This window comes from Pelodiscus sinensis, chromosome 23 (genome assembly GCF_052426305.1).
Source record: "Pelodiscus sinensis isolate ZL-2025 chromosome 23, ASM5242630v1, whole genome shotgun sequence".
In the NCBI taxonomy this organism is placed as follows: domain Eukaryota; kingdom Metazoa; phylum Chordata; order Testudines; family Trionychidae; genus Pelodiscus; species Pelodiscus sinensis.
The window spans coordinates 17,120,400-17,140,401 of NC_143074.1; the positions used below are offsets into that span (position 1 = coordinate 17,120,400).

The 20,002-nt window shown below is 47.1% G+C and overlaps 1 protein-coding gene across 1 annotated transcript in view; it reads right to left on the bottom strand.

The window, feature by feature from the left end:
• SURF4 (surfeit 4) overlaps positions 1–20,002 on the bottom strand; it is a 23,728-nt gene extending 3,726 nt beyond the window's left edge. Inside the window, exons 1-5 of the mRNA XM_075905951.2 lie at positions 19,758–20,002; positions 5,602–5,788; positions 3,708–3,784; positions 1,647–1,690; positions 509–695 (exon numbers count right to left, since the gene is read on the bottom strand). Of these exons, the coding sequence (XP_075762066.1) occupies positions 509–695; positions 1,647–1,690; positions 3,708–3,784; positions 5,602–5,788; positions 19,758–19,805 (543 nt within the window). The 5' untranslated portion in view covers positions 19,806–20,002. The remainder of the gene's footprint in view (positions 1–508; positions 696–1,646; positions 1,691–3,707; positions 3,785–5,601; positions 5,789–19,757) is intronic.

Here is a 20,002-nt window from a genome sequence, read left to right on the forward strand (position 1 = left end):
AACTAAAGGCTCTTTTCCCTCTGCCTTTAGTCATCTGAATGCTGCACTCATTACAATAATCTAATGGCAAGATTAACATGACTCATTTGCATGGGATCCTGGTACCAGTCGCTAGAATTTAGCTTCAAGCCAGCACTTCCTAACCGAAGATCTTGTTTTGAAGAGGGGAGCAGTTTGGGTTGGGGTTTCTCTGCTGTCATTCAGACCTGAAGAAATATATTATCCTACTGCTTGAAAACTCAATTAGCTAAGAGACTGATACTTTATCCTTTCCCAGCACCTCATGCTAAGCAGCTCATGTGCTTTACAGACATTAACTCATAACATGCCCAGGAGGTTAGAGCACAGCGTATCATGTTGACAGGGCCTGAATCCAGCAATCTTACAGAAGACCCAGTAAACCCAAGGAGGAATCGCACGAGAAGAATTGCTGGATGGGGACCCCATCCAGACTGGGACAGAGCAGGGAAGCCCAAAGCCATGACTCAGTTCTGTGCCAGATACTTACCGAAAAGAAGCTAACATCAAAATGTAGCAGTGTCATGAACATGAGGACCAGCAGCACACGGCCACCCAGCTGCATGTACTGTTTGGGGGAGCTTTCCCGCATGGTGGGGACCCCGGCAAACATGCTTTTCCCCTCTGACCGTGACTCAGCCAAAAGCAGCAGCAAGCCTCCTCCAAGGGCAAGGTTCCTGGGGAAGGGAGAGATGGGGGGAGGGAAGGCAAAGAGAAGAAAAATCCTCATGTCAGTGCAAGAAAAATAAAAGCCATACCATCCAGCAAGCTCTACGAGTCACAAAGATCATGCTGCCTGAAAGAGTGAGAATGCCCCCAGCAAACCTGAATGGGTTCTCACTACATCCCACAGCAATCTGCCCTGCAAGAAGTCCTGTTCCCCACTGATTCAGTAGGTCTTCTGACTGAGATCCAAGGGGATCTGGCCTTCGGGGCTTGCAACACTTAGAACCACAGTGCAGAGCTGTGCAAGCTCCAGGCATTTATCAAAGATTGCAGACAGCAAGGAAGGCTGCATGCATTTTGTGGCATTTTTTTAAAAACAGGAGCAAATATATAGGATAGTCTCTCACCCTGGGGAGTTGACTCCTTGCTCACAAATCACCCCTCATGATTCCTTTCTGCCTCACCATACATTGCCAAAACTTCCCCCAAAGTGCACTGGATGGTGGCAGGCTGCACAATGGGGTATCTACCACTGTTCCCTGCTGTAGCTACCCAGGAGAAATTCAAACACGGCCCAGCTGATTAGCAGAACATTCACACATGGCAGCAGCTGGGAGCATGTTTCTCTACTAGTGGTGCTCATGCATTGGTGTCCATACAATTTATTCCACACATGGATGGACAATTAGAGGGAACATTCATATCTACCCATGGTGCACTACACACTGACATATTCCTGGCCAATATGTACAGTATTGACACAAGGAGCCAAGCATACACGTGCACAAGCCATATATTGATTGCAGCAGCTTTGTGCGGACATATGTATTGACTAAAGATTCACGTAGACACAACCTGAAGTGTGACCATCATAAAGCGCACTTCATTCCTGTCCCTGGATGGGATTCACAAAAGCATGTTTGTGCAGCTAGCATAGAGATGTGACATTAACTAGGACCTACCTCATCAAGAACTTCAGATCCCATAGAATGCTGTAAGCAATGGTCTGGGAAGGGAGAAAAAAAATACTTAATCCATTTCTGCCTCCTTGAGAAGGGAAGAAAGAGCATTTAGGACTGTTCATTAAGTGCAGAACTTAATCATGTCTTAAGGTACTTGTTTAGCAAGCGGTTTGGCATGATGACAATAAGGAGCTTTTATTAGAATCCATTTTGGACGAAGGTGGTAAGGATTAGCCCGGGTGCTTTTTATAGCACGGCGAGTCTGTGACTCTCAGAGCTTTTTGCAGATAGTTAAATTAACCCCTATGAATCCTCTGTGGTGGTCAGCTATTCATCCCATTATACAGATGGGGAAAACAGAGGCAGGAATGCTAATTTAAATGTCCAAGATTACACAACTTGCCAGTGGCAAATTTGGAAACAATCCAGAAGCCCTAGCTCCTAGTATTCTGCTTTAGATAAAGTCTAAAGTGTTAACAAAAACCTTCCTGTGCAAAATAAGTTTTTTTGAGGCGGTTGTTTTACATTAAATGGGGATCCTCCCACTGTGGGATATTCTCGTAGCAATCCCTGTGGGGTCAAGACCAAAGTAGTTATATGTCCCTTCTGCAGTAGGCTGCTGATACTCACTGGCTATGTCTACACTGCAGGCTTCTTGCGCAAAAACTTGCGGAGCGTATACACTGCATGTGTGTTCTTGTGCAAGTACATTTACAGTAAAGCATCAGAAGAGAGGGCTTCTTGTGCAAGAGTTATTCCTCCTCCCATGAGAAATAAGCCCTCTTGCACAGAGAGGCAGCATGGATGGGCAAGAGGAGTTTCTTCTGCAAGAAACCCCTTTGGCTAAATTGGCCATCAGAGCTTTCTTGCGCAAGAGAGCATCCACACTGCCATGGACACTCTTGCACAAAAGCCCATGGCAGTGTGGATGCGATCTTGCACAAGAATTTTTGCACAGAAACTCTTGTGCAAAACAGTTCTTCCGCAAGAAGCCTGTAGTGTAGAGACAGCCACTGAGCTGCAAAAGAAACCCCCTCCTCCTACTATATGGCACACAATTGGTTAAACGCTAGTTTTTCCAAGCCCTTACAGCTGGCTGATCCTGTCTGCATTAGGGATGTAAAATCCCATTTAATCAGTTAACTGGTTAAACATTAGGTTTAACTGATTAACCCAGTGTTTCTCAAACTGTGCTCCATGGAGCACAGACATCTCCAGGGGCTCCGCGAGGTTGACAAACTGGAAACAGCGATAGGTACAACACATACAATCAGAGGATCACTGGGGCGCTGTGTAATTTTTTTACGCATGTAAAGAGCTCCGGAGCCCAAAAAGTTTGAGAACCACTGGGTTAACCAATTAAGCAAGATCCTGTGGGTGAGGGGCTGCTCCAGTCTGGCTGAAACAGCCCTCAGCAGGCCGTGGCCAGGGGCTGCTCCCAGGCACCAGTTAACCAGTTACTGATAAGTATCACCCACTTAGGGTGATGGTTAGGGATATGAATGTGTACCTGAGTACACGGTTAACCAATGGGGCAGCAGGGGAGAAGGGAGCCAGCGCAGTGGAGAGCTGCCTGCCCCACGCGCTGCTGCCTCTGATACAGAGGCAGCAGTATGGGAGGGGGGCAGGCAGGAGCCAGTGATCCTGCAGAGCCACTTGCCCCTCTCTCCCCCCACTGCTTCCTGATACAGAGGCAACGAGGGGGGAGGGGAGAAACAGGAGCCAGCTCCTGCCTCCTCTCCCCCCCACCCCAAATATGTAACTGCAAAAATTTCAGCAGTTACACGTTTACACAAATAAGACATTTTACCATCACTAGTGATGATAACTGGTTACCCATTCACATCCCTAATCTGCATCAGCATCCAAGGAGAATACCTGGCCGCGGTGCATATTGGAGGAAGAACAGCTGTAACCATGTTGCCATAAGAGATCATGGCCAATTAAGGGAGGGCCACTGGCTCATTGGGAAGGGCTTTCATCTTAGATCAGTCCCATAGGGGTTGGTGGGGAGGGCCTGCAAGATAGGGATTAGACTTTGGAAAACTTGGGGTTTCCTACCTGTAATGCTATAATTCCAAACAACCCGAAACAGGCATATTGCACAAAGTTCCTACTCAGCACCAGGATACAGCCGCCTGAGGGAAGGAAATAAAAGAGCATTACCCCATCTCCAGCTCATACAGGAAACAGCTGGGTTTGTTTGAATTTCAGCAGGGTAAGGACACCATTTAGCCAAGTCAGAGGCTAGAGCCTCTGCTAGGAGGCATCGCGGGTCAAAACATTTGGTTCCGGGGAGGGGAAGTCAGCTTTAAAATCTGCATTCTCCAAAGAGCTTCTCTATAGTGAGACATTGTCTTATTGCTCCCGAAGAACCTCCCTCCCGTTATTCCACCAGGGGATGTAGCAAGGGAGCAAACGTGTGTGTGTTGTTTAGTCCCCGGCACATCATCCTAGTTGGCAGCTGTCTCATAAGGGTACAACTGCTCTGCAATAAGAGACCTGGAGCTGGTCCTGGTCAGCTAACTCCAGCTCCCGTGGCTGAGACTTATAATGTGGACCTATGGGCTCAGGCTGGGCCCACTCTTTCAAACTCTACAAGGTGAGCAGGTGGGTTTTACACCCTGTCTATACAGCTGCTTTTAGCCTTGCAACCAGAACCCAAGGTCAACTGACTTCAGCTCTATTGTGGTACACACATAGGCTTAATGTTACAAGAAATTAAAAAAAAAAAAAAAAAAAAAAAAAAAAAAAACAGCCAAGTATGGCTTGGAGGTTGCCTTTCTAAGGTTGGTGATGGGAGAATACCATAGTTCTTTCAAGACTACAGGATATAAAACAGCAGCTTTCCATTAAATCTTGCATTCAGTAGAAAACTGATTGCATTTCCCAGCTGAAAACTGTTGGCTATAAGAAATCTATTAAGCAATCAAGCAAGCTAGTATCTACAGGGGAAAAAGACTTTGCAAATTATTATTATTATTTTTTTTAATACTGTGTCTCCCCCTTTTAAAGTTGTCATACACGCTCTCTACTTTCCTAGTCTTCAAAGTCCTGTATCAAAGTTTATTATTTGATCAAGGCAAAAATTTAGTTTTCTTTCACCAAGGATACCTTTCACAGTTCTCTCAGAAGCTAAACTAGTCTGTTTCACTTCCTAATCCTTGCGAACTAACACGGTGCTACTGCACTTTAAATGCTTCCTGCATAAAATGTTTTTCCCAGTTCACAGTAGCTTCCACAAGATCCAATATTGGGCTAAGACAAGAAAAACATGGCACTGTGATCATCTTTACATTCTGGAGTAATTTCTCCCTTTCTTAAAAAAAATTACAGGAAGTATTTTATTTACAGAATGACTGATCAAGATCTGGCTACATGGATAGTGAGAATTATCTATTTAATTCTCTCAGCTAAGGCAGAGGTGGGGAACCTCAGGCCCCAGGGCCGGATGCAGCCTCTGGCTTGCCTGAATTCAGCCCCTGGGGCTTAGGACCCTCCTCCCCCTAGCATTGGGGAGCCTATGCTGGTGCTTCAGACCCTCCCCCCAGTGCAGAGCTGGCATGCACAAAATCTACTAGGCTTTGGTATGTGAGGGCAACATGAGGAAGAGTCTGCCTCCTCAGTTGGGGGCCACAGTGAGGTTTTTTTTTGCTTCCCATTTGTGTGCTCCCCTCCCCGACTGATTTTTCAGTGGGTCAGCGGCCCCAGACTCGAAAAAGGTTCCCCACCCCTGGACTAAGGGACTCCCTCAGAGTTTTCATTGACCAAGAGGTACCATGTGGACTCAAACTCAAGGAGAGGTCAATGGAAAGCCTTTAACTAACCTATGAAGCATCATCAAACAAGCGCTTGATGCACCAAGAAAAATAAAACAGGTTTCCCGTGCCAACACAAGCCAGAAACACTAGCATGCTTTGGCATTTGCCTTGCAAGGCATTCAAGAGCCACTTACTCAGCTGTCCGAAGAGATTTAGGAACACAAAAATGGAGGCCAGGAAATAGCCACAGTTCCATGTGCTATCAATGTAATCCCTCTGCTCACTCCACTGGAACCACATGCGAATACCATCCTCCAGGAAGGTGCTGATCAGGCATAGCCGGGCCACGTGGGGAAGGTACTGCTTCGTCACTCTCAGGAACTGCATGGGCAGACAGGGCAGGAGGAGTCATGTCCAAAGCAATCAAGAGCCACACCCCTCTGCAGATATGTCACCAGCATGTGCACATCCCACTTTCCCCACAAGATCCTGCTCAACGCAGATGTGCTGGGACCCTCTCGCTATCACACTAGTTTAAGAATACCTTTGCCTTAACATCTTCCCTGATCTCACTGAAGTCAATGGAAATGTTGCCACTGATGCCAATGGATCAGACCATACACTTCTGCTTAATGGACACTGAACAGGAGCGCCCTCCACACTGTGGAATCAGATCCAAGACTCTCCTCCTATACACTAGGGTTTGACTGTAGATGAAAACTGACCCCATAACAAAGATCACTACTCAGGAAGAGGAACTAGGCAGGTATATAGCACTGCAGTTCAATGCAACCAAGTATTAAAAAAAAAAGCCACCAGAATGCACGAGGACCTGAGCACACAGCTTCTTGTCTTGGGAACGAGAGTTGTGTCTGATCCAGTGGACAGAAGGCTGGAAAAAACCTGACCCTTAGGTCATGCTGCTATTGTGAGAAAGATAGATTACAGCCACTGCCGACTTACGACCATCAGTACTTATGACCAACCTCCCATTAACCCCGTTATAATATTTTCGAGTTGAGAGCCATGTACGTCAAGTTTTTCAAACAGCGCATTTAAGGGTATTTCTGACTTATGACCAAATCAAGTTACGACCAAGTGTTCGGAACATAACCCGGGGGCGGGGCCACACCGGCGCCCGGGGGCGGGGCCGCCTGAGCCCCTTGTGCCGTGGGCCTGGGGCTGGCGCCACCGCCCGAGGTGCGTGCCTGGGCCCGGCACCGGCGCCGCGTGCCCGCATGTGCCCCGGGGCTGGGGCCGCCCGAGCGCCGCGCACTAGGCGCCGGTGAGTGTCGCGCACCTGGGGCTGGCGCTTCCAGTGCGCCGCGCGCCGGGGCCAGCCCGGGTTGTCGGCGGGCGCCTACAAATGCCCCAGCGGGCGCCATGGCGCCCGCGGGCACCGCGTTGGGGACCACTGCTGTAGGGGAAACTCTAGCCAAACATTTCTCCAGAGCTCAGTTTTATTCTCCCACACCTCACTTCCCTCAGTCCTTTATGTTCAAGCTGAGGTGTCTGCTGAGAAAAGCTGCTTCGCGTCTCCCTGGTCTGCTGGGGATCGTGGCTTTTTTGCGGAAAAGACTACGGTGCTGTCTACACTGGCCCTTTTCCGGAACAGTTTTCCGGAAAAGGACTTTTGCCCGAACGGGAGCAGCATAGTTTTTCCGGAAAAGCACTGATAATTTTACAGTCGATCGTCAGTGCTTTTCCAGAAATTCAAGGGGCCAGTGTAGACAGCTGGCAAGTTATTCCGGAAAAGCGGCTGATTTTCCGGAATAAGTGGCCAGTGTAGATACAGCCATAATGTACAAAAAACATTTTATTTATGGGACTGTACTTGATTCAAGTAATTTTACTCAGTGCTAGAATTTAAACTAAGTCCAGCACACGGGAGCGGGAAAAATATCACAATACCAAACCAACCAACCTAATTGCACAGAGGTTTTCAGGAATGCCACAAAGAGGAAATACACAATTTTCATTGTGTATATGTCTTTTGCTGGTCCCCTTGCACCCTTGTGCAAAAACCCTGCAGTGCAGACAAAGCCTAAGAAGCTTTTTGCAGAAGAGGTCTTTCACAAAAACTTCTTGCGCAAAAGCACGTCCACACCTCAAAAGTGCTTTTCCACAAGAGAGCATCCACACTGCATGAACGCTCTTGTGCAAGAAAGTTATGATCGCCAGTCACAGAATGGCCATCAGAGCCCCGGTGCTTTTTGTGATAGGCTCTTTTTCTGCAGGAAGCCCCTGTTGAGCTTCCACACATGCCTTTTTGCACAAGAGCTGTAGCTCAAAAAGGAGTTATTCCTCGTGGGGAGAGGGATAACTCTACTTCAAAAAGCCCTCTGTTCTGCCGTTTTACTGTAAATTTTCTAGTGCAAAAATGCGCTTGAGGTGTGGATGCTCCACCAGTTTTTGCACAAAAACCTTGTAGTGTAGACACAGCCTTAGGGAACAAGAACTTAAAAGAAGAAAACAAAACAAACAAAAAAAATCACAGCCAACACTGACCATGTTCTGCTGGTGCAACTCAGTTAATTTCAATGGAAGCGTGTAAGTTTATACTGGCAGAGAATGAAGCAACCTAACCAGTAAAAATGTATATTTATAAAGAAAATTAAATTAGCTTTGCATTGTTTATGATGCTCACTTCTTGCATTTTTACACAGTTTGGACAATGAAAGTAAACAAATCTGTTTCACTTTCTGGTTTTAGTTGGTGTTTTTGCAGCTCTCACAATGTTGGCTTCACAACTGAGTGGCAGGATATTAGAGGTAGTTCTAAAGTTATTCCCACTACAATAATTGACTAATTAATAAAGCCTGTTCCAAGTGCTGTGCAAATTGGAAACCTTCTTTGCTGCCTATCTATTCAAGGTCAGCATGAATAAAAATGGAGCAGAAATGTTAACACAGACATGGTAGATAGTTAATATCAGAAGAGCAAACTGCACTAGTTCGGAGGTCACGTGCAACCAGAGTCTAAAGGGTCAACATTCAAGTCAGTTAAACATACTTTGAACACAAACCTCAACCAAGTACAAACAGAATGTTATACTTCAGGACTTCTTACTATAGTTAGTTTTCAAACAGCTATACAAGCAAACGTGGAAAGAGACATTTCTTATGATCTGTGTCATTTAGGGAGATACAAATGGAATAAATAAATAAAGTATTAATTAATACATACAAGGGAGATGTGACAAATTACCAATACATACAAGGGAGATGTGACAAATTACCAAAGTGAATTTTTTTTTAAAAAAAAAGCTCATTTGCATGGCAGCTTAAAAGATCTTCAAACTGCATTTGAGTTACTTAGAACTAAACTACTACATGCACCCCAACTAGCAAAAATAAACAAATCCTCTAAAATTGATCAATAGTGCACATAAAGTTAAACCTGTCATCCAAGAGTTCAAACCCAAAACGTGGCCTACTTTAAATGTTATCATCTGCCTGTAAACGTGCGGTTTATTTTTCAGCTACAAATACCGTGATTTTGTTCCCATTTTTTTTAAAACAGGCCTGAACCTACATTGTCCCAGAATCCACCTCTACAAATTAATAAACTCTCTTCCACAATTAGGCAATTATGTTGACTTGGCTTAGAAACAAGAAAACCACATGACCTTTCCTGAGAGAGGATAAGCTTATCAGGGAAGGAAGATGAATTATAGATCCAACTTCTAAGGCACTTTTGACAATACAGCGATTGATTTAGAAGGGCCTTTTTGTGTAGCAGAGAAAGGAACAATCACAAACTACAATACTCCTGGGGGAATTCTGCACCTAAAAATTCTGTGAATATTTTAAAATTCTGAACACAGTTGGGGCTCTTGCTGTCCTTCTTGTCCGTAACCAAGTTCAGGCCTGTGCATGACACTCTGACCACAGATCACTGATTCCATGGGAAAACAAAAATTCTGCAAGGAGCATAAATTCTGTACAAATTCTGCACTGTACAGTGGCACAGCATTCCACCAGGAAAAGTCTGACACACATACAGGCAAAAACAAAAAAAACAAAAAAAAGAGGGGGGAGAAGAGAGTGAAATGCTCTAAGTAGTACTGGATAGAAAGATTACAAGCAAGTTTTATCCCATAGCTTGGAAATAACTGAAAGTGTTGTACAACATGATAAACATTAGGCACGTAAAATTTCAATTAATTGGTTAATCAAATAGTTAATGCAATTTGCATTGACTATTCGATTAGTCGATAAGAGTGCCTCTGTCTTCAAAGGTGAAAGCACTGTGGGGAACATGGGGACAGCAGGGGACTCAAACAGTCCCCTGATGGCATTTCAAAGCAGCAGCACTACATGGAGCCCAGGACTCCCCAGTTGGGGACTCCCTGCTTTTTTATCAGTGCACTGCACCAGAAATCCCCAAGCAAAAGGAATACACAACCAGCAAGTCAGAAATAGGATGCAACCTTGTCTTCTTCCTAGAACAAGCCGAATGGGATCGGTATGTATTTGGGATGTACTATCGAACAGGCAGAGTGTACAAAGAATGTAGCATGGGTAAGAACTGCTAAGAAACAGTGGCTGATTTGCAAGGGAAGGCTCAAATGCACAATGCAAGAGGCAGGCTGTGACCCACCTTCAAAAGCCCAGGTTTTGACTAGAGATTATCTGAGTTGCATGCCAGACCTATAATTAGGGTCTACATTGCTCAGGAGTATGAAAAATCCACGCCCCTGAGCAACATTAGTTATACTGATCCCTAACCTCCTGTGCAGACAGCCCGATACTGACAGGAGAGCGCCTCCCACTGACCCAGTCACTGCCTCTCAGGGAGATGGATTAACTAAGCCAATGGGAAAACACCCCGTTGGCTTTGAACGCCTTCATGAAAGCGCTGCAGGTGCACCGGTGCAGTGCTTAGCCCTGCCTGTGCTACATCCACTCTGGCCTTATAAACAGAGCAGTTCTGTGCTTACGCTGACCCACAGCTTGCTAAGAAGATTGGGTTTCCAGGGAGCAAATGGCACCTGTCCTGCTCATAGCACCGAGTCCCATTAGAACGTATTCCACTGGGATGTTAAGGCAAGCTCTCCTAGGCAACAGACTAGCTCAGGGCTGGGCAAGATGCGGTCCGAGGGCCGGATCCGGCCCACCTAACACTTTGATCCAGCCTGCAGACTGCATCTGGCCACTTTCTAGTTATATCCTGCTACCTGTGCACTGAATTTCTAGCTGGCGCCTCAGGCAGCAGGATCCTTTTTCAATGGCTCACGGCTCCCAGTCACGGCGCTTCCCCAGCAGAGGCCAGAGCCACCAGCCTGCAACAATCCCAGGTGGCTGCCAAACAACATGGTAATGGCAGAGCCGAGAGGCAAGTTCCTAGGCCCACCCCTTCTGCTGAAAGCTCCTCCCCTTTCTGGGGGTGGAGCCGGCCTGTGACCACATACCAAAATTCGTTCAGTGGCTCCCCCTGCGAAAATTACTGCCTACCCTTGGACTAGCTACATCCAGGACACAAACCAAGACTTTCTATCCTAAGTGTCTGAGCAGCTTGTGCCAATGCCAAGTGAATTCATAGAAGGGGTAGGGAACAGACACTTTTGAACAGCCACCTCTTCCTCTACATCCAAAATGTATGCAAACCCAACCTACTCTGATGGTGGCTGACCAGTTGCTCCCAAGGTGGGTGGGGAGACTTGAACCCACAACCCCAGGCTCTGGGGGCTGAGGCTGTAACCATTAGGCCATTGGTGGACTCACCCCCACCTCCCTACTTTCAGTCATTGGTGGCTGATCTTCAGCTGGCTCTTCCTAGAGTTCAGAGGCAAGGAGTGAGGACATCCGCCGAAAGACCTCAATGGAAGCATGTGGGTTACCAACCTGGCTTCTCTCACAGCATGGATGCCGCTCCCTGGGCATTCTGTACACATCTGCCTTTTTGAGGGAGAAAGGATTCCCCACCTTGACAGCAGCTTTTCCCTCTGTTCTTCAGCTACATCAGAAGCTGAAGAGAACATAAGAACGGCCAGACTGCATCAGACCCATTGTCTGTCTAGCCCAGTATCCTGTCTTCCAACAGTGGCCAATGCCAGGTGCCCCAGAGGGAATGAACAGAACAGGTAATCACCAAGTGATCCCGCCCCTGTCACCTATTCCCAGCTTCTAACAAAACTAAGGTTAAGGATAACATCCTAGCCCATCCTGGCTAACAGCCATTTGATAGACCTATCCCCCATGGATTTATCTAGTTTTTGAACCCTGTTCTAGTCTTGGCTTTCCCACCATCCTCTGGCAAAGAGTTCCACAAGTTGGCTGTGTGTTGTATGAAGAGCTGTAGAGATGTTTAACTAAGGATAGGTGCGGTCTACTGTGCCACATCCTACAATGGCACAGAAGGGAGTTTTTTGCAGTTAATCCCCCTCTAGGAGAAGCGGTAGGTAGGTCAATGGAAGACTCCTTCCACCAACGTAGCTGCATCTATAGTGAGGATTAGGTTGACCAGACTACATTGTACAGGGTGTGAAATGTTTCACAGGCCTTACACTATGCAGCTAAGTCAATCTAAATTTTAGGTGTAGACCAGGGCCCAGGAAAAACTCTCCACATGCGTGAGAAAACACTGCACAAGGGGACAAAATTATGTAAGGTGATTCAGGGTGTGGTCATATGAGTAGAGCTAGGAGAAATAAGAGGCAATTAGCTTTTTTTTTTTCCTTTCTGAATCTTTCCTTGATGGAAGAGATCCAGATGAACAGATACAATGGTAAGATCAATAGAGGAGGTTTCAACTGTTAAACAACAAATCAAGCTAACAAGCCAAAGAAGGAGGCATAGGTGACTCGTGGTAGCACTCAGGAGGTGCATCATGCTCCACTATACACCCCCAAAATTGCTGCTAAATGGGGTGCTGCCACATTCTCCTCTGGGTGGCCCTCCCTGCATCCCCTCCCCCTGAAGACACCAGTCGCCTCTGGAAGGACGAAGCTATACATTCTACAAAAGGGAGTTTTTAAAAATATAGGCCTAAGATGAGGGGGAGAGATAGAGGTTAAAATGATTCAGTAAAGCAGGAGCAGGATAGCAGAAAGGTGGGGAGAAGCCTCCCCTGGCCACTTCTACACAAGAACGGGAAATAGCAGAGGGCATGTCATGAAGCTCAGAGGGAACAAAACTATGGAAAGGGGGTAAAATAAGCATTCCCTTTAAAAGCAAGGAGCAAGTTTACTTGCCAGCATCAGCTTCAGAAACGACCATCCTTTGTGGTCATTAGTCACATGGGCTTGCCTCCCTGTCACCCAGACAGCAAGTTTAAAATTTCAACCTCACTCAGACTCCCTCCCTGCTCAGCTCATACAGGAAAGACTTTTATGCTAACTAGTAAACATGAGAGCGTGCCATCCAATCAGCAGAAGACAAGTAGGATAGCTTGAAGGCAGGAGCAATGCTAGGCAACCTTATCATAAGACAAACCATCTTCTGACACCCATCACACAAACAGATGCGTTTATGCAGCTTACTAAATTACATGTAAGCACTGTTCATAGCAAACAAAGAAAAGGAATCAAATTCAGAAAACGAATGCACAACAAAACCAAGGAGACAGCGGGAGGGGGAAGAGATTATACCATTAGTTAATATGGTTTAGTATTTTAGGACTAAAAGTTGCTATGTACCAAACTTAGTGAGAGCTAGGTCCAGTCTAAATTCTACAGTACTATTTCCAGTGCTGGGACTGAATCAACAGGACCAAACTAGAACGGCAGGGCCAGATATCACATTTTATGGAAGTTCTGAGCCATGTGTTACAGCTTGAGATCCTCTCTAGTCATCATGATTTATACACCTCATTTCCATGCCCTAAAGCAGCGTGCACATTAGAGACAAGAATCACTTCAACCTCTACTGCAATGCAGCCACCTCTGGTGTACAGCTGTGTAACCCTTCATGGTAACCGATTACAACAGAAGTTAATATCTTAGCCAACTGAAACTACCTGGGAGCTAGACGTGAACAGAACTCAATCAGATGAGCGTCACAGACACAAATGATTCGAATGAGGAAGAGGAGAGACTATGAAAGTCATTGGACATGCAGCTTAGTGCTTTCTAGACACGAATATCCAAATGATCTATTATTCTGTGGCCCTTGTACTGACCATAGTAACGACTGCATCTCACACAGGCACAGCCAAATCTCCTGGGAAACAGCGGTTACGAGAGCAGTAAACCAAAAGCCTTGTGGAGGACGCATTTAAATACTCTTCTTAGCTTAGCAATAAACATATGCACAGATACCTCACACACAGGGATCCAGCATTCCCTGGATCAAGTCCCTTCTCATGAATCTTTCCCCAAGGAGGCTATTTAATCCTAAACCAACCAGTAAATAAAGACCTCTAACCTTTGACTCACACATTACTCCCTTAGGCGATTTGCACGGTTGCTGCTGAAAGCTTGGTCTCTTTTCAGACACAGACATTGGCCCACTAAAAAGATAATTATCTCACCCACCTTGTCTCTTGAAATGATCGCCATCTTTCCCAACCACATGCCATGTTCTCATATCCTGTCATCTTGTTTTTTTAAGTTTCAAGGTCTTGAAACAGTGACTCTGTGTCTATATAGACACACCTCAAAAGCATTGTGCCCGTTAACGGCACTTTTGAAGGAATAAGCAACAGTGAAAGCAGCAGCTAGGAAGACTAGATAAACCATGGTTTTAAGACCCTATGCACAGAACTGGAAGCCAGAAAATCTGGATTCTGTTCTGGGGTCTGATGTAGACGTCTTATAAAGACAAGATGGACAAGGTAACTTCTTACCATTGTCTCCCTCTAATTTTTTCCATCCTCTCCCTCTAATTTTTTCCATCCATGTGTGGAATAAATTCTCAGATGCACTGAGGAATGTGTAGAGGTGCACCACCCACAGGCACACATGCTGCCAGCTGTGAGCAATCTGAATCTCTCCCCAGTGGCCACTCAGGTGCATCTTACAGGGAACACGGAAGGGGAACGTACACAGATTTCTTGTTCCCATGGACAAACCTAGGTCTGTATTTCCCCATGGTGGTTAAGTGAACTCCCCACATACACACGATCCTGTTTGAACAAGACCCCCGCACATTGAGTGTGGCCACTTTTTCTACATAAGCAGCTCTCCTTTTGCCATGCTGCACCTGCGGATCTCGTCTCCCAAATACCGGCAGGGGCACTCTGAAGAAGAGTGCTCCAAAGTTCATCAGGAAAGAGGCTCCGCTGTTTAAGCCTGAATGTGTGACGGTAGGCTCAAAGTGGCAAAGGCAGCTGCCAAGTAAGCAGCAGGGAGAAACTTCGACTGCAACATGTGGTCTACAGTCATGTGTTTCTGATAGACACAGGACCCATCCCAGCCACTCTGTTCCTCTATGAAGAGAAGCATGAGCCAGGGCCTGGCATTCCTTGCTCCCACTCTTGGGCTGAGGATCCGATTTCAGTCCTGGCACAAAACTCTACATTCTGGCCTTGGATGAATCACTTTTCTCAATGTTTCAAACTCCCATCCATAAAGTGGGGACAATGATGCCTCCCTTCCTGCATCCCAGGATGAGTCAAGCCATGTCTATAGGAAATGAAGAATCAACACTGCAGAGATCAATCTTCCGACGTTCGATTTAGTGGGTCTACTAAGGACCCGCTAAATCAAATGCTGAGGGTGCTGCCATCGACTTGAGTACTCCGGACAGTCGCGAGGAGTAAGAGAAGTCAATGGGAGAGTTTTTCCTGTTGACCTCCTTCTGTGCGGACACCGAAGAAATCTGGCTTAAGGTAAGTCGACTCCAGCTACATTTATGATATAGAAAAAGTTGGAAAGCAGCACTCGGCGAAAGCAGACTATAGGGCAGGAGTTCTTGGGATAAATTATTTGGTGATCCGAGTGCTCACTGGTGGCTGCTCTCACACTTTTCCCCAAAAATAATTAGTTTTATGGAAAACAAATACATGTGCACGTACACACGTCCAAATCATTGTAATTTATCTATCACTAGCTAGCAAGTCTGGTGCGCAAAGTGATGCTAGCAAGCGAACAAGTATCACTCTGCACAGCAGATGCATTCATCCCCAGCAAGCCTGGGGACAAATTAAGCCTTGGGTGGGTTTTCAGGGGACACCAGAGCCTTAAGCCCCATGCTGGGGATGGGGCCCAGGGATGGAGGCCAAAGTGGTGCAGTCTGCTCCCTCAGAGAAAGGCAACTTCTTCTGCAAATCCAGGTAGTGAGCGCTGACAATGCTGGAGGGCCTAGTTACAGCTGTCTTCCTGGGATCATGCGGACAGTATTTGGCAACACACTTAAAGACTTACAGTCTTGACCATGTTATTTTCATCGAGAAGCCCTCAACACTGATCCTTGAGAAGTTTTACTCATAATTATGGAGATTCCTCCCCCCCACCCCCCCCTTCATGGCAGATCTGGGCCTATGCCAAACAAACAACAATTCTAACCTGCAGCTACACCGAAACCTGTTTGGAGAAGGGACTGCATCTTCTGTTTGTACTAGGTGCTATAAATTATTATTTCCCACCTCATGAAATCAGGGCAGCTGGTTCTACCCTAAGGCACCCATACATGCCAACCTGCAAAATCCACCCAATTTAACACTCACAACTGAGAAAGTGCCAAACAAAACAGAGTCTCTTGTACTGCTGCTCACGAAGCATAAGAGAAAGAGTCAAGGTAATCCCAACCCCAATCTGCCTCCCCTTCAGAACACTTTGCCAGCTCTGTAACACTCTGAATTGTGCCATGTTCCCCTCTAGTGATTGGGCCACATATAGCTTAAAAGCTTATTAGTGCAGCTTGTTAACAGCGTTACTGCTTCAGGTCAAGGGGGAGAGGCCTGTGCTTTGTGCCAAAGGTTACAAGTTCCAGCCGCCCTAATAATTAATGGAATTGCTCATTATACCTGCTCCAATGAAGATAGACCAAGAGTGTTTTAACTAATTTAAACTATTATAACAAAGGAATGGGGAGGCACCCAAATCTTAGGTACAGTAGACTTCTGATAATCCAGAACCTTTAGGACCTAGGTGGTGCCGGACTATCAGGAGGTACTATAAATTGGTGTGCGCGCGCGCGCGCACACACACACACACACACACGTATCGAAAGTGTTCTTAACCCTTTTTATTGTACATACTGTATACAGTATACTGTCATGTTTTAGTTTAGTTTAGAGTTTTCTGAAGCTCACTCACGAGGCTCTTGCCATTTTGATGGCAGACTATCTGGAGTGCCGTTCAATTAGATGCCGGACTATTGAGTTTTACTGTATTAATCTGAGACCCAGCCCAGGAATCAGAAAAATCTTAAGTCTAATCTAGGGGTGTAAGAGTAGTCAGTTAGTCGACTACCCGATAAGCCTACGCTTATCAGGTAGTCAAGTCGACTACTTGCATTTACTCCTCTTTCCCCACCTGCTGCCTCTATATCAGAGGCAACGGGGGAAGGGAGGAGTTGGTGATGGAGAGAGCAGTCTTAAAAGTCGGTTCCCCCCAGCACGGTTGTTGCGGTGCCGCTTGGCCCCACCCACCCACGCTGTCCGAAGCAGTAGCGTAGAATGAAGGACTAGGGGAGATTTCTTCAGCAGCAGCCCCTATCGGGGGAGGTCCCAGCTTGCACCAGGTCGGGGACGAAATCCCATTGCAGCTCTCCAATTTAAAACAGAGTAGGAGCCGGGGGGCTGTAGCAGGGTTTGTAGCACAAGCCAGGATTGAGCTGGCTGCCTTCCCCTATCAACTAATCAAGTAGTCGATAGAATTTTTATTATTAAAATAACCTCATTTTAACATCCCTAGTCTAGTCCCAGTTCAAATGTTTTGTTCCAAATGGGATAATAGCTTCCCTTATAAAGAATGCCCACTAGGCAAAAATATACCCAGTGTTTGTTGTTTTGTAAACTGATTCCCCCGGTTTTATGAGTTTGTGTTTTTAGCAGCATATGTAGTGGTTAGAATAAGCAGAGGGCAATTATTTGGACCTAAAGTTAGCAAAACAAATTACTTGCAAAACTTAGTTATTTTGCAATCTGATGGCTGAGAGTCTGCAAACATCAGGAACACGCCGTAGCTAAGAATAGTCACTTTTAAATAAAATGGGGTTAAAGAGAACTAAAGTTGTTTCAGTGAGAAGTTATTCCAGGAAGGGGCAAAAAGGGCTTTGTGCTGGACAAAAAGGCTTTCAGGAAATCTTACAAAACATTTAAGATCCCAGAAATAGTCACATGGGAATAAACACACAGGTATTTAAAAAAAAAGAGTCAGTAACAGCTAGGACTGAAGTGTCATAAAATTTAGCAAAGGCTATGAACACAATACTGCAACTGTGTGTCTTGGACTCCCACTTCTGATGGGTCAACACCACAAACTGGGCCTGATTCTGACACCCTTATTCATGCTGAGCGCTACAATACACCACACCAAGTCCCACTGAAAGCAACATAAAGACAGCAGAATCTGGCCCTAACAAGCCATCTGTTTAGAAAAAATAATGAATGGCAGGTTTTTTCCCCCCAGTGCTGGCTCAGTGACAGGGATTCAAAGGTGGCATATCAATTTTAGACCCTGTAATATGCATCATCCAACCTTCATCTCACTTTAAAGTCTTACTTGATCCGGCTCTAGACTTCTATCTCTAGGCAGCCAGATGTTTACTACCTATTTTAAATATACTGGTCACCAAGGCAACAAAGATCTTGCTTTAGGACACTGTCATAAAGAGGGACTCCATTCATTATAAAGATGAGAGATTCTGAGCTTTGACTTATCCCAAGCATCTGTCCTAGACAACAGCACAAGATGGTTTGTCGAGGTTGGCATCAACACCTACAAACACCGTACGTACAGGAATATTTAACAATCCCCAGGTCCACTTTTGTTCTGAACCGAAAGCACGGACAGAGACCTACCACATCTCTTCCATGTAACAGTTCTTAACATGGAAGCAAAGTAGTCTGGGGTTCGGATTTCCCATTATCATTTCACTGCACATTTGTTTTCCCAGATCCCTTGCTCCCCACTGCTATATGCCACCTGGACACTTCTTGGACAACGCTAGGGAGAACGGCTTGGCCTTCCCCACCCTTTTACTGGTCCCTTCACACTGAGGAAGGAGCCAGGCTCCCAAGAGAGGGGGGTTTGTAATGCTGCTCTGACAGTTTCATTCAAAGAAGGCACAAGGTGGGCTGAGAGGAGGGAGACACACTCCTTCATGGGCAACAAAACCTACTCCTCCTCCTGTAGTTGGTGAATTATTAGACACCTGAAACTAAAGGAGGCGAATGCCTCATTTCCCCTCCAGTAAAGGCATCATTGACTGAGCCCCCCTTATTCCTGAGGCTGGGAGGCGGGGGGAAGAGAAGGGGGAGGCTCATACACTTAAGACCAGAAGAGACCATCCCAAATCTAGTCCATCCTCTGCAGGCTGCAGACCCTCCGCTGCCCACTCCTGTAGCAGGCACCCAATCTCCAACTGAGGTACTGAACCTAGACAGAGGCAGACCCCAGAACCTCTCAGGGAGCCACCCCCCTGTGTGACCCCACTTCATTCTGGGAGGCAGGGACACACACTAGCCCCCCCCCCCACTGGATCTATCATGGTTTCCCCATTCCCCCACATAGTGTAGGGGTGCTGGCCCAGTTGCACTGACTGATTTCCCCCATCCCCCCATAGTGTAGGGGTGTTAGCCCAGTTGCACTGACTGATTTCCCCCATCCCCCCATAGTGTAGGGGTGTTAGCCCAGTTGCACTGACTGATTTCCCCCATCCCCCCCCCATAGTGTAGGGGTGCTGGCCCGGTTGCACTGACTGATTTCCCCCATCCCCCCCCCATAGTGTAGGGGTGCTGGTCCGGTTGCACTGACTGATTTCCCCCATTCCCCCCCCCCATAGTGTAGGGGTGCTGGTCCGGTTGCACTGACTGATTTCCCCCATCCCTCCATAGTGTAGGGGTGTTAGCCCAGTTGCACTGACTGATTTCCCCCATCCCCCCCCCCCATAGTGTAGGGGTGCTGGTCCAGTTGCACTGACTGATTTCCCCCATCCCCCCATAGTGTAGGGGTGCTGGTCCAGTTGCACTGACTGATTTCCCCCATCCCCCCCCCCATAGTGTAGGGGTGTTAGCCCAGTTGCACTGACTGATTTCCCCTCCCCCCCACTATCTGGGAGGGGCAGGACCTCATGGCAGGGATGAGCCGGTTCCCATTTATTCTGGGCTGGGGGGACTATGGGGACAGGCCCCACCTTTCCCCAGAGGCAGCTATCACAGACCAACCCCCCCCCCCATATATTTCAATGGGGGGGTAAAACCCCACCCCCCTCTGCATGGGGGCGCAGGCCTGCCCCCCCACCTGGTCTGCGAAGTCCTCCGCCGTGCTCATCAGGTCGTTCCGGCCCATGGTCCCGGCGGCGGGGCGATTCCTGCAGGCGGGTGTCGGGGGCGCGCCCGGGCTCACACCCCTGCCGCGGCGGCTGCTGCTGCTCGGCGAGCGCTACAGGAAGTGGCTCCCGGCGGCCGCTCGCTCGCTCGCTCTCGCGGCTGCCACGTAGGCCAGCTCTTAAAGGGGCCGCGCGAGCCGCGGGAGGCTCCCCGGGA